The following is a 15,245-nucleotide window of genomic DNA, read 5'->3' as shown; positions in this document are numbered from 1 at the left end:
TCCCATAAAAACCTGTTTAACTTAATATTAACCTGTAGCTGCCAATGGTACAAAAGAAATACGCTTAGTGATGTTACAGAACAATAATTGGTTACTCTCAGAAGATGAATTCAAGTTAGTTTATCACTGTGTCACTTTTATTTTGAAAAAACAATAGGCTACTAATTTCCATAGAAACAGTACATTCTTTAAAAAGTCAAAGGGGCTGTCATAATGAATCCTCATGAGATGGGTTAGCTGAAACTAGAGCACCAGGTGTGCACTTGAGGCCCTTGTAGACTCAGGTGTGGATGTCTACATATTTCTGAATTGCTCTTCTCAGAGCACAGCTTGTTGTATCCTTGTGCACTCCTGGGGCATTCATATTCATTCCCAGGTTTGGTCTGTCAGCTTGAAACTTTTGGTGGTAAGAAAACAGTAGATGTACAATACTCCTTCTTTGCAAACTTTTTAGTGTGGAAGAGTATAGTTGCTGAATTGTGGCACCCTGCTTATCCAGTTGTAGCACCAAAATATTGTTGTTCTTACCATAGGATTGAGTGCTAAGCTTCAACACTGAGCAAGCATTAGATGGTTTCTGCCAGTGATGTTGATAGTGGACTTGAGTCAAAAAATACCAAACTAAACCAACGACAAGAACCCCCCACCAAAACAAAATCCAAACAACCAAAACCACACCAAAAAAAAAAAAAAAGGCTGTGTGGGGTGGTCATGACTTTTGTTGCAGGAAAAAATCTTAAATGCTGTTTAGCCATGAAGATGCTCTTAATTCTTTGTTGCACACAAAGAATTGGAAAAGCCTTCTCATTCCCGTAACGTTTTCTCTCCGATTTAGTGGTAGAAGATGATGAAGATGATTTCCCTACAGTGCGTTCTGATGGGGATTTTGTACATAACAGTAACAGCAGTAAGGAAAAATGTAAGTCTGTCGCAACTTTTTCGCTGAAAATTCATATGAATGGTATGACAAGCCAATACATGGTCAGTACACATGCTCTTTTCTAGGCAGAAAATGGCAAAAGTAGTCATTCAAATATATGTGACAGCAAGTTCTTCTTCACGTTACCGTTTATTAGGTGCTTTTCTCTGAGTTACACTTAATTCACACAAATATTAATGTAAGTTTGGAATTTCATAGTCTGTGTCCAAAGCAGTATTCACTGCAAAATTCTTTTGAAACAGCTGCATCATTCAGATATTGGGACCTGATATTTGTGACAGGTTACTGCAGTTTCTCTTGCAAGTGTGACCTGTTTTAGGAGTGTGGTGGAGAACAATGCTTTTCCAGTTACGTATGTCCCAGTATAGTTTTTCCAACTTCTATGAGTCTGTAGTGTGAAGTCAACACTGTTACCAATTCTCACTCGTCATAATATTAGCACATTTTTTTCCTGTATTTTCCATTATGATGAACAGAATTCTGTTTTTTATTATTTTAAATTATCTCGTTATTGTACTCACTGCATCCATGCAGTAAATGTGAAGGACTCATGCAGTTCTTGTTGGTCTAGAAATCTGATACTTCTGGCCTGGCACTTAAAATCTATTTGCATTCTTCTTAGCCTTTCTTTTGTTTCCCAACCAAAATATTTTGGTGTTTTCATTGTGTAAATGCTGATGATTCAGTCCTAAGATATTTCTTAGACTTTGATTCACAGAACTTTGAAGTTGCACTACCTCCAGTTTCAAATCTGATGGTATCTCCTGAAGCCCTTGCTAAAAGCATTTTGAAAAACATAAACACTTCAATCAAGAACCTGGAAGATACATGGGCAAAATGAGCCTATTCTTTGTCTTGTTTTCTTTTTAATTGTCTGTTGCCCCCCTGTTACATCTTTCCTTGTTGTATTTAAGTGCTCTTTCTAGAGTATGGCCAAAACTGTTATGAGGAAAAAGGAAAGGAAATGGAAGGAGCTTTCAGGATACTTCTAGAATTCGTCATATGAGAAAAGTTTTTTCAGTTACATAAAGTGCTTCCTTTGCTGAGAATTAATTGTAATGCTGATTTCAAGGTTAAGTACATATAACTCAAGTTTTGAATAATTTTTTCCTGCCTTTTATTACCAGAGATAAGTAATCTTGCAACGCTCACCTGCAAGCAATTGCACAGTTCTACTATTCGTTTTGTGTGTATACAAGCGTACATTTTTTGAGGACTGTTAAGTCAGAGCAAACCTCATAAAACAAAGAGCCTTCTTTAAAAAATGTTAAGTGAGAATTTAATTTTACTGCATGATTCATTTTGTAAAAGACATCTTTGTTAATTTTAATTTTTGTAGGATAATGTAGGAGTTTCAGCTTAATTTACCTTCAGAACATCTCTTCATATCTACATTCTTCTGGTGTACTGCTATATGTACACATAGGATATGGGGAATGTCATTAGGAAAATACATTTTTAGTACCTCTGGTCATCTTAAGATATTTAAATGGAAAATAAGTGACTTCTTTATTTTCATCACCAGGAATTTAACAGGAATTTGAAGTGATATCTATAATCCTCTTTAAAAGTTCTGTATCAAGTCTTTGGGAAGTTATATGCTAAGAAATTGACATGTATTATGGGTACCTGTATATAAACTCATAGAAAATAATTTCTGCAACCCCTTGCTTTTTTGCATAACTTCTAATTCCAGTTGTTCTGATACCCAATTCCATTAAACTTACTTTCCTTCAATTTCTGTGAAAAGCTCTATCTCCATTTAGTTTTTCTGTGCCTTAGTTTGATTTCTAAGGGTTAGACCTATTAAACATTTAGTAGCTGAGTGCTGCAAAGCTTGACTAGAAGTGAAAATTTAAGAGTCTCTGCCGTAAAATGGAATCATGAGTGATGCAGTGGGGAAAGTAGATGTTTCAGGCTGAGAAAGCCGTGCCTGTATATTGGTTAGAAAATTAGACTAGCTGATAATGAAAGATTTATCTTAAACTTCACCCCTTTCTAAAGGTTAGCCTCAGAGCAGTTGTTAAGATTCTTTGGTTACTCAAATTTCAGGTTCCGTTCTTGAAGTCTCTATCCAGTCCTGAAAGGACTGAAACAGTCTTTTAATTGTAGATGAGAAGTGGCTGCCTGTTTATTCTGGGGGCTGCTCTGTAGTCAGTACTCCAGGGAGTAAGAAGCATGAGTTCAGCCTCTTATGTAGCCCAGTATGATAAGGAGTGCTTGAGCCTGCTGTTCAGACCACCAGTGCAACCAGTCTAGTGCTGAAATCATTAAGACTGACTTAAGGGACTGTATTCACGTTGTCTTCTGAAATTTGTTCCCTTCTGCAACTTCCGTGGGTAGGAGGAGGAAGTTAACATGACTATAGAGAATTGTGTACCACTCTGAAGACATTTTGGATAGGGAGGCTTTTTCTTTTCTGTGTTCTCTAGGGCATGTGAGTAAAAAGCTAGGAAGAGTGAAAAAATCTGGTGACTAAACAATGTATAGAACACCAACAGAAAGTATAGCTGATGCATATTTACCTGCTGGGATCTTGATCAGGAAGCGTTCCCATCCATCTGTTCAGTAAAATGAGTGTATTTGGATTTAAATTATGTAAGAGTAGGAAGAGCAGGTGAAACCTACTTAAGGAACCTTTTTCAATATGGAAGGTGTTTTTGTACTGCAACTGTAATGATGATAATGGTACAGAGGTTTAAGGAGGGAAATTCAATATAAAACGTGGTAGGATTTACACTGATTTTTGTGCTTTGAATGGAGGAAGAACATTCACCAGTAATGGGATTGTTCTTAGATGACAACTAATCATAATGATCCTACTCTATCCAAGAAGATCAACAACAGTAGATAACAATAAATGGGTCATGCACCTGAACATCTCTTTTTCACTTAACATCTCACATTACTGAACTAATTTTAAGGTGGCATTAAATGGAAAATATAAAGGAACTACTTTCTACTTACTGTGTTTAAAATAATTTTCTGATTCATATGAAAACAGATTGGAACAAACGCATGATGTTTGGGACATCTGGGAAAGTGTTATAAACAATCTTAGGAACAAAAAGGGAAAACTGACCTATCCTAACAGATACAGAGGTGTAGAAGGGCTAAAGACCTATTGAAGGCTGAAGCACTGTATTAAGAATCTGCAGTGTGAAGGGCAAGAGAAAACAAATCGGAAATAAAATGCTTAAAAGAGAGGATAACTGTAAATGAACCACTTGGAAGATGTTGAAATTGAAGTTACAGTAGGAGGAAAATCATCCTGCAGCTTTTTCTCAGTTGGCTGCATGCAGTTTGATCATGAAGTTAGAAAAGTAGCTGCAGTGTTAGGAACACTCTGCTGTTAGTCTTTACTTTGTACCATGTAGATCTCCTGATGAGAGATTTCATTTTGAAGCAGTTTGTAGTTGACATGAAAAAAGTTTAAAAAAGGAATAGGAAAGATATTCAGGCTCTCTGAGTAGAAAATCTCTAGACAAATACAACTTAAGATGTTACCCAGATAAGGTTTGAGCTCATCTTCTGATATGTTCTGAGAAGACAAATGTCTCCAGGGATTAGGAAAGAATCAAAATACTCCTATCCATTGCAAGGAATTTCTTAAGTGACCATCTCTTCAAAGAAACAAGTTTTGCATCTTCCTTCAACAAGTTCATTTTTGCCCAGAATTATAATGGCTGAAAGGAACTGTGTACACTAATTTTAAAACTGCAGACTTCTCATGTACCAGTCCTACTTTGAGAGTAGTCATTAACGAATGACTTGCAACATGTCATTGAATGCCATGTGTCATTTGTGTGACTGAAACTGTATGGAAGTGTTAATGACCTGTAGCTGAGACCTGAAGATACCTAGGAAATGGGGCTGCATTGCTGCATCTCCCTTGTAATCCACCACAGAGATTTCTGAAATTATCTTGCAGTGTTGCAGCTAGTGGTAGTTTCTTCAGCATCTTTAGCATGGTCCATAATTAAGAGAGAAAAATCACGTCTAAAGCATTATAGCTGTGCTGGTAAACTTGCATGTGAACACAGTCTACACCAACTGGAAAAATTATCAGTATAAACTCTGTTTTTCAGTCATGAACCGTTACGGGTGAAGCCCTTGTGTTATTTTCGTTATTCTCAGTGAATCCACTGCATCACCTTCTTGCCAGCTTATACCGCTTTCAGTCTCAGCCTCCTCCGTGTTCCCTCTGCAGCTGTTAGGGGGAGGGAGAGCTGCTGTGCTTATTATTGTTTCTGAACAGATTTTTCTTTCTCTTACTTTACTTTTTTTTTTCTCCAGCCCCATCATCTTTACCTTTTAGGGAGTATTCTTGATTAACATGAAACAAAAACCAAACTGCGTTCTACCGTAGTATATATGCTTATTGAGGTGTTCGAAGCAGTGTGTAGTTTGTAATCAGCTGTTTAAAAATTAGTTTGATTACTTCTGAAAGGACGGTATATAAAACCTTTAGAGACATAAACCATTGCTTTAGACATGTGACAATTGCTTACTGTTCCTGAAATGAAGATACAGGGCTCTGCCATTAGAGAACAGCAATTGCGCTTCTCTTCCTTACAAGAACTGAGCTGCTTGAAAGCTCTGCTTTGCCTTTGCAGACATACTGGGTAAACTTACACAAGTATTTATTTGTACTTTTTAAACTATAACAGAGGCATGCTGGCAAATTGACACACTGGCAGAGGGGGGGAAGTGATATCCATAGAGGTCATAAGCCATTAGCTTGCACTGTGGCATAGCAGGAGTTACTTTAACTTGCTAGGCTCAGTCAGCTTCAACATGAGTGTTACTTCTGCTTTCTAATGTTTTCTGACATTAATGTGTAGCATTTGATTTGTTATTATGTCAGCCTACATACGAGTTTGTCATATAATAGGTACTTTTTTTGTCACACATTTTAAGTGACTTGTTTAAATAGCCTTAGCAACAGATGGCTTGGTTGACAGCATGAAGTAGTTGTTGGAACTGCAAAACCCACAGTACTTGGATAATTCAACACATTTGATACTTTTATATCATACCTTTTTACTTTGATGTTTTTAAATATGTAATTACCCATTTAAAGCAACCTTGAATGTTACATTTCAGGTTTGATTGCATTTTCAAATTGTTCCTTTCTTAGTGCTGCATCAGGTACATTTGAAGGTTGCTCTTTGTTAATTAGGCACCCCTTCAAGCTGTCAAACTGCTATTGTTACAAAGTATTACCACTCCCTCCACCCGCGTGATTTGCAGAGTGCAGAGTAATCGAGCATTACAAGCAGACTTGAAACAGGGTATCACAAGATGAAGCTGAGGGGATGTGTTCCTCCCTTTGAATCCCTTTCATTATCTTGTGGATAGCTGAAATTACTATCATTTTTTATTTTTATATTACATCTCTAGCCAGTCTGTTTTCTTCAAACAGTTGTAATATAAAGCACATATCTAAAATACTTGCAGGAATTGAAGGCAGCTACGAGTGAATGATTTGTGTTTGTTTTTAGTGTTTCCACATGTAACACCGAAAGGAATTAATGGCATAGACTTTAAAGGAGAAGCTATAACTTTCAAGGCAACCACTGCTGGAATCCTTGCTACACTCTCTCATTGTATTGAACTCATGGTAAAATGTGAAGAAAGCTGGCAAAAAAAGCTTGATAAGGTAAGATAATTTTCCTTTTGTTTTTGTTGGGAAAAAAAATGTTTCCTTAGATTAAAGTTAAAATTTAAAATGTGCTGTTAACTTTTTTTATTCCAGGAATTGCTTTTATTTTATGTGCAGGATTTTTTAGTTTTAGGTGCTTTCATTATTACACCTAAAAAACATGAAAGTCTCATCCTAACTGGTGATATAGTAACATTATTTATCATAGTCTGGTTTTGCAGCCCTTGTTCAGATAGTACACTTTCTTATATCTATAGAGAACCTGACAGTATTCCATAATAATAAGTGCATTGGTTGCAGCCTTTTAAGGGACTTACTTGTCCATGTTCCCAAAAAAATGTGCAAATCTCCAAATTTTTTTAAATGTGATAAAAGATGGTGACAATACTAAGGAGATAAACAGTTCTAACTTTAAATGTCTTTTTAAGAATAATTATAAGATTAATTATAATTTTAAGAATAATTATTCCACTTTCCTTTAGGAGACTAAAGAGATTAAGTCATGTTTTATGCTGACTGGTTAAGTTTTTAATATGTGTGGTATTAGAATATCTGTTATAGTTCTTGCTAAGCCTACTCAACCACTCTAGCAACTTAAAAAGGAGCAGTGTCTTTTCTCATGGGATGTGCTGGAGGCATGGCTAGGTTGTACTTCAGGCTATAATTTCTAGAATCCTGCCATCACTGGCCGGTGTCCTGTGCAGTCCTGTAGCTGTTGTCTTGTTTTTCATTTAACATGTTCCCATGTGGTGTTTATCACACTTCTCACTCCCTGTGTTTTAGTGGTACACTATTCAAAGAATGAGCATATTCAGGCAAAATACCTCCACATCTGAATCCTTGCCTCTGCCTCTGTAGTTGTCTTTGTCCACATGTCAAAGGTCTGACCCTGTCTAACTGTATTGAAACTTCTGTCAATACTTAGTTACTGCTTCATCTAAGTAGTTGGAGGAATTACAGTAGATCCAAGACTTGAAGCTTGTTCATAGGATCATAGGGTAATTCAAGTTGGACTAGACCTTTTGAGGTCTCTTTTTCTTGAACCTTCTGCTTAAAAGGACAGTTAGAGATGAAACAAGGTTGCTTAGGGCTTTATCAAGTCTGATTTCAAGTCTTCAAGGCTGGGGACTGCACAGCTTTTCTGGGCAACCTGTTCTGCTGCTTAACTGCTGTAAGTAAAGTTTTTGCTTACATCTAGTTGGAGTATCTCTTATTCCAGTGTCTGCCTTGTTGCTTTTCATCCCTCTCCTACAGGCTGCTGGCTCAGCAGTCTGTAGGAAGTCTGAAGTCTGGCTCAGTTTCTTTGACTTTGTTGGAGGTATGGGAAAGCTACTGTTAGGTCCCCCCTCAAAGGCTTCTCTTCTGTTCTCAGGGCTGAGCAAACACAGTTCACTTATGTTGATCAGACTTTGCTTAGAGCATGGATAAAGTGAATTTTTCTTGTCCCTATGTTATTGTATAATACAGAGTATGTTAATAGAGAATTTTAATTAGTTTATTTGTCACTTCTTATTTTAGGACTTAAAGGACTTATTTTTGCCTGTAAATGGTAAACAAATTTAATCCTAAATTTCACTTTCAGTTTCATGTGACTGCTACTCATACGGCATGAGATAATACATTTTAAAGGGGGTCACAGCTTATTTGGACTTGTTTTCCCAGAAGTTAAAATAGCAAAAGATTCTAAAACCTTGGAGGTTTAAAGTTGCTCAGTGTTTTTACACCTGCAACTTCTTTAAAGTCACATTTGTCAGTGAAATTTTCCGGGATTTATAGGACACTCACGGTAAAGTACTTTAATTCTAATATAAAATAATTACTTTACATTCTTCTAATTGCTGTGCTTTTGGAAAGGAAGAATTTTATTGATTTAAATAATACAGAATTGTGGTGGGCTACTGTTGTTTAACAGCCAAGTGCCCACCCACCACCTATCCAGAAGGATTAAGGGGAAGAATAAGATGAGAAAACTGATGGGTCAAGAGGAAAACAGGGAGATTGCTTACTGGTTCTTGTCATAGCAGAACATTCTTGACTTGGGGAAAACTAGTTTGTTGCTGATTTGAAATAGATCTGGTTAATGTGAAACATAAACACCAAAACAGCTTTCTTCCCCCATTTCCCAAGCACAACTTCACTCCTTCCCTCTACCCACTGCTTTCTAGCCCCAAGAAATGTGGCGTGAGGAATGTTGTGGTTGCAATGCATGTCTGCCAATCCTTCCTGTTCACACTTTTAGCCTCTTTCTGCACAGATCCTCTCCATGGGCACCAGTCTTCTGGGGAAAATCTGCTGTAGTGTGTGTCCTATGTGAGATGTGGTTCCTTCAGGAAATTGTCCCTCTGCTTTGACCTGAGGTCCTCCATGGGCTGCAGTGTGGATGTGTTCTCTGAAGGCCCTCAAGCTGCTGCTCTTCCTCTGTTTCTCACTTCTGGTTCCCCCTTCCTCTCTCCCTGGGGTGCCTTTTGCAGTTAAATACATCTTTCAGAGAGGCGCCACACACACGGTGAACGGCCTCAGCTACGTGCTGCAGTGGGTCTTCTTTGGAGCTGGCTGGAACCACCTGGGTCTGACACGGAGCAGACCCCCAGCCTCCTCCCACATAGGCCACCCCTGCAGCCCCACATGACCAACATCTTGACACCTACACCCTTAAGACAGCAGTTGACTGTATTCAGAACTCTGGACCCCTGCTAACACTACTCCAATTGTAGAACTGCTTTTGTTTTATTTTCATCTTGTTGTTAAAGATGGTTTTATGAGTATCTTCTATAACTATGGGCCTGAGCAAAAAACACTGCTCTTGTCATCTGATAAATAGATGTGGGAAGAGAATGGCGTTGTTTTGGGGTTTTTTTCTTGTATAGTGTGTAAACTGCAAGTAAATATTTTGAGATTATGAAGTTTAGAATACTTTCTCTCAGCGATCAGAGGGAGAAATTACATGAAATTGGGCAGCTGGTAGTGTTTATGTTCTAGCTGGGAGAGTTTTAGAGCTCTTATAAGTCTGTCCAGTGCTTGTAAAAGCCCATCTAGCAGAGCTGGAAGGGGCAGCATCAAGTTTGTCCTTCATGTTGGTAGGCTCATGCTGCTGGCTGTGTGCTGTGCAGGTTACATGAAGAGCAAGGTCTCTGTCAGTGGCTAAAACCAATCAATGGCTTTACAATGGTACCATACCACTGTATAGTGGCTTTACAGCTATTATAAGTACCACTATAACCCAGCTCACTCTCCATTTCTCTCCAGCCTCCTCACTCCACTAGCTTCATAACTATCTTTTACTTAGCAGCAACATACAAAAGTAATTAGTACAAAATTACACAGCCTCTGTCTTGTAGCAAGCTAGCTTAGCCTAAAGATGCAAGCTAGATTGTTCTGCCGAGCTTGAAGAAAATATTCTAAAATTGTCACTGTCCTAAAAAAAATCTCAAATTAGAAAACCTCAAGTTCAGAATTTGTTGAACCTGGAGATGACTACATTTTGACTAGAGATGACTGCAGTGTTATCAAGCAAGTATCTTTATTAACCCCCTTTTATTCTGTTAAATGAAAAAAGGGTTTCAGGTTCCATTCTGAATGAATGTTGGAAACTATTTCTAAACCTTCGAAAACAAGAAATTGTAATTATAAAAACATTTTAATTTTGAAGGATACTGCTCAAATAATGCACTCAACAACTGTAATTTCAGATTTTTATATTTAGTTTTCTGTTACCAAAACAGTCAGATGGCTAGCATGAAATCAAAACAAAAACACATAATGTGCTGCAGAAGTAATTGTAGTTACAGCTTTGATTTTAACCTTTTACTCTTGGCTGTTAAGATCTTGAGACTGACTTTTTTTATTTTTCTGCTGCAGTATGTTTTCTAGTGTGAGCCTCTTGAATGCGTTTTAAAATAGACTTAAGATTAATAAGTGATTTAATCTGTAGCGCTTGGTCCATTGTTTTATTTGCAACAAGACCCTTGTGATAACGCTTTTCATGTTGTCTTGACTACAGCAACATTTTTCTCTTCTTGTTTCCTTTGGTCTTACTAATTGCTATTAATGAACAATTTAAATTCTGAACATTAAATTTTACCTTAAGATTAACATGTTTAGGTAGCTTATTTTGTTCACCTTTGACAACTCTAACTTGAATGTTTCATTAAACTACACAGAATTTTAACACACCAGTGATTTTCCTCCTGTGCAGCCAGTTTCCCAATTTCTGCCTTGTTGCTAAGAGAAGCTGGCAGATTTGGAAAGTTGTCTATTGACACACGTGAATTGTCAATAATTTGCAGATTGAAGTACTGAAAATGTGGGGATTTGGGGTGAGCAGGAGGAGGAGTTGTGATTTTGTTTTTCATTTCAGTCTTGTAAAACTTCTGTGCTTTCTCTCAATGCCTTATACTCAAGTTCTGCTTTTATGCATCTTTAGGACTCTCTGGTTGCTTTCAAAAAATATGCAAAATTTTGTGAAATGTGCCTGTTAGCAAGTATTGTCTTTTTGTGATAGTTTCAGAAGCGAAAGCCTGTGTTCTCAGACGAAGACAATACTGTGTTCATCTAAGTGCTGTTTTTTTCACCTAAGAATTTTACTGTGGAAAACTGTACTACTTTGTTTTACTTCAAAACTGTTGCTTTACTCTTCAGACCTGTCTTTAGAAACCGGAAAATGTGTTTCAGACTGAATGTTTCCACCCAATTCCCAGTTGGTAAATCCAGCTTTCAGTATTGCTTAAGGGTTTTCCACAGTATTTTTTGAAGTTCAGATTGGGTCTCTGAGTGATTATACTCATCTGCAAGAGCTAGTGTGTGGTGTCAAATTTTCACCTGTAATACTTATTAACTTTCTTCCACCTGAAGTGATTCTGAAAGGTGACAAAGAAACATCTTACGTATTAAAGCTGAATTCTACAAAAATTTCAGAAGTTCATGGCTTTTTTACTCACTGGGATCTGGCAGTTTGTAGAATTTGCAGAGGAAATACTAGACTTAATCTGATCATGGCATTACTACTTTTTTATTCAAAATACACAATAATATAGACATCAGTGGCTCTAGTACAGTCACACGCCTATTATGGGAGAATGACGTTGAGTTATTCACTGCATGGAGTTCACAAAATGATTCACGTTGAAACCATGCGAGCTAATTATAGATACAAATTTAACGTGCTGTGACTCATTAGTATCTCATTACATTCAACAAGTTAGCTTTTTACCAATCTTACTTTTCACCCTTTGTTATCACTGCCCAAGCATCTGTGTCAAGGAGTATTATATGAACTGCCAGATACAAAGTCAGTGAACCAGTAAGACCTATGCTTAAGCTAGTTACCAGTTTTTGCTTGCTGATTTACTTTCTTTCATGTGACTTAAAGAAGGTACCATCAAGATAGTTAGCTACCCAGGCATCATATTATATATATGAATGTATATGGGTATGTATAATACATGCATGCAAATAAATTCAGAAAATCAGCAGCTTTGCAGTTTTTACTTGGGGGAAAAAAAAACCAAAACAAAACTATACCAGTCAGTTAATTCTGTTTATTGGCATGTTGACTATTAGCAGTCGATTCATTCTTCCTGAATCACATTACTATGTAATTTTACAGGAGTCAGAGAAGAGGAGGAGAATTGAAGAAGCATACAAAAATGCTGTGACAGAACTGAAGAAAAAGTCCCACTTTGGAGGGCCAGACTATGAGGTATAAAGTCTGCTTTTGAAATTTTTAAAAATGCTGGGACTTGTAAAGATTGGTTTGTTTCTCAAAGAGGGTGAATGGTGTGTAAATCAAGGTGTTTGTTTTGTGCAAGCGTGTTCGTGCTGTTTCTGATTTTCCACCTTGGAAACAGAAACTGTTTGAAGAATCTCAGTACTTAATATTTTGAGAATGAAGTCTGTCTTTACATCAGGCTTCTATGTTCTGCTTTTGTCTAAAGTATGTTGCTCACAGATATTGCTGCTAATTTTTTTTACTGTTTTTTCTTGTACATTTGAGATGGCTTATATGCACTAGATATGTACTTTCTCTTTTGGATGGTTCAGCTGTATAGATGCATAAAGCAAATATGAAACCCTGACTGCACAGGCAAGTCTCAAATCTGAAGTCTAACTTCAGTTGATTTTTAGGTTGCCAACTGAAATTTTATATTGACAAATTCAGTGATTTTTAGATTCCTTTTATCTGTTAAATTGCATATTTCAGCAGCTTCCTCTGCAGTGAGGTAGTCAGTCAAATTCTAAGCCACATAAACCACATTGTGAAGAATAAGCTAATTCTGAAGAATAATATAAGCTAATGAACCTATAATGCAGTTTGCATAATTTTTAAGAACTTGAGCCTTTCGTGTACATTAATCAAACATGTTTCTATTTAGAAATCATAGCCTGAGAAATATTGTTAATATGTTGAGACATTTAGAAGATGCTTGAGTGTAGTTTTTCTGTTGTGACTGAGGCATACACTAAAAATAAAAATAAAAAAAGAAGATAGGTAGATAGATTAATTCAAGGCCAGATTGGACAGAGCCTTGGGTGACATGTTTTAGTGTGATGTGTCCCTGCCCATGGCAGGGGGATTGGAATTTGATAGTCTTAAGGTCCTTTCTAACCCAAACCATTCTATGATTCTATGAAAGCTGGACTTTGGCTCCCTGGTTATGGATGCAGCTGCTTCTGTTATGTATCCCCGTTGCAGTTTTTTGAAAACTACAATGCTGGATTGCCTTGTTTTACAATATACTGAAAGCGGTAAACCTAATTCTGTGAAACTTAAGATTTTAATTTGTAGATCTGAATTTTTAATAATTGACTCATCTCCACCTGCTGTTTAGTGTTAAACTGTTCTTTCCAAGAATTTTCAATAGAGATCCCAGGATTTTCCCTTCTCTTGTTTTAAGCACTTATCTGAAATCCGCCCTAAGGCACTGGAACTCTTGGAAGGAGTCTTAACTACACAATTATGTTAATGTGTACTTTACTGACCCACAATAAATAGTTTTAAGAGAAGATACACGTTACTTAAAGCCTAAATCTTCCCTCAGAGTTTATTGACACTGTTACTCAGTTTCCTGTTTTTTTTTCTCCTTTATACACTATCTTATCTCTAAATTGTAGTTAGAGGAAGTAACTTCTTTTAACAGTAGGGTTTTCAGAGGAATTGTAAGCTAAGAAATTGAGGTCTATAGAAGAAATTTGCTTCCAACAGCCATATGCATAATATATAAATATGTAATTCTAATATTAAAGTGAAGTGGAACTCTCTTGTCTCCAGAATTTTGAACTAGTTTTGGGTTTTATGCTCTAGGAAGGTCCTAATAGTCTGATTAATGAAGAGGAGTTCTTTGATGCTGTTGAAGCTGCTCTCGATCGACAGGATAAAATGGAAGAACAGGTATTGATACTTGAAAAATGTCTTAATGATGGGTGTTTGTGGGATATTTCTGTGACTTAAACTCAGTCTTGGGGTGCATCTCCTGAAGTTCTAGGTATTTTATTCTGACATTGATAAGGGGAATTCACTTGGTATTTTTACAGTTAAATATTGTTGCTTAACACTAATTTTGAGAAAGTGACTTCACAGCTTACAGAGACCGTTGTAGGGTAAGTGTTAACTAGTTGAATGTCTGTAGTTCCTAATTCCTAAATAAGCGTACAGTATAAACTCACCTTTGTATGTAACTGATGCCCTGATTAAGAATATCATAACTGTGGAGCTGTTTCTCAAAACCTAGTTTTTGGTCCAAAGTTTCTTTTGACTCTTGCAGTATGTGAAACAGCAAAGGTGTAGTTCTGTTGGTGTTTAGTTTTTGTTTTAAAATTCTGTAGGTTCTGGCTACTGCTCTTAACTAATTTCTTCAATACACTTCAGTGACAAGGATCAAAAAGGGATAAGATGTTTGTGAGGAAATACATAGAATATGAGAAAGTATGGCAGTATGTAAATGAGAGGGAATTACAAAGTAGAGCATCCTTTGTCTTAAAAGTGTTTAGGTTTATAAATATAGTGACTACAATGACTTGGTTAAGAATTAAAAGACTTTCTAATGGGTATATATGGTATATATGTATATAAACATATGGTCTCTGAACAGACAGTGCAAATTTTGAGTGACTGTTGTGCTAGTACTTAATGGGTCCTTAATGCAGCAGATCTATTTTCCTTAACTCTGAAGTACCCCTTGAAGTACAGACAAATTCAGAATTTACTCCCATTCACTTACTGAGAATTCCAATAGGATGACAGCTTCATGCCTGTCACCAATAGCATTAGTTGTTGTAGCCACTATGTAGGCTGAGGATGACTCACTCTGTTTCATAGTCCTTCTAGTAGCAGGTGACTACTGATAATTAAACCTATTCTGTTGCAGTCCCAAAGTGAAAAGGTTAGATTACACTGGCCAACATCTTTACCTTCTGGAGATGCATATTCTGCTGTGGGGACTCATCGATTTGTTCAAATGGTAAGGTATTTCTCATGATCTCCTGAATGACGGGCTAACGTATGATATTTCTATATAATATCTTATATGAGTAGGTGAGACTTAAAAAAAAAAAAAAAAAAGTGTTTCTAGTAACTGTCAGTGGTTTACTCATTTTTCAAATCGAGTAGCCAGAATTGGAGGACTGTTTTCTGTCTTGGCTCAA

At 36.8% G+C, this 15,245-nt stretch overlaps 1 protein-coding gene across 2 annotated transcripts in view; it reads left to right on the top strand.

The window, feature by feature from the left end:
- CERT1 (ceramide transporter 1) overlaps positions 1-15,245 on the top strand; it is a 78,337-nt gene that overhangs the window by 48,066 nt on the left and 15,026 nt on the right. For both annotated transcript variants that reach the window (XM_065661140.1, XM_065661141.1), the window contains exons 6-10: positions 836-919; positions 6,445-6,602; positions 12,211-12,303; positions 13,906-13,992; positions 14,969-15,061. In XM_065661140.1, coding sequence (XP_065517212.1) covers positions 836-919; positions 6,445-6,602; positions 12,211-12,303; positions 13,906-13,992; positions 14,969-15,061 — 515 coding nt within the window. The remainder of the gene's footprint in view (positions 1-835; positions 920-6,444; positions 6,603-12,210; positions 12,304-13,905; positions 13,993-14,968; positions 15,062-15,245) is intronic.

Source organism: Lathamus discolor, chromosome Z, assembly GCF_037157495.1.
Source record: "Lathamus discolor isolate bLatDis1 chromosome Z, bLatDis1.hap1, whole genome shotgun sequence".
In the NCBI taxonomy this organism is placed as follows: domain Eukaryota; kingdom Metazoa; phylum Chordata; class Aves; order Psittaciformes; family Psittacidae; genus Lathamus; species Lathamus discolor.
Note: the sequence above shows the minus strand (reverse complement) of the source record. Positions and strands in the feature narration are given on the sequence as shown.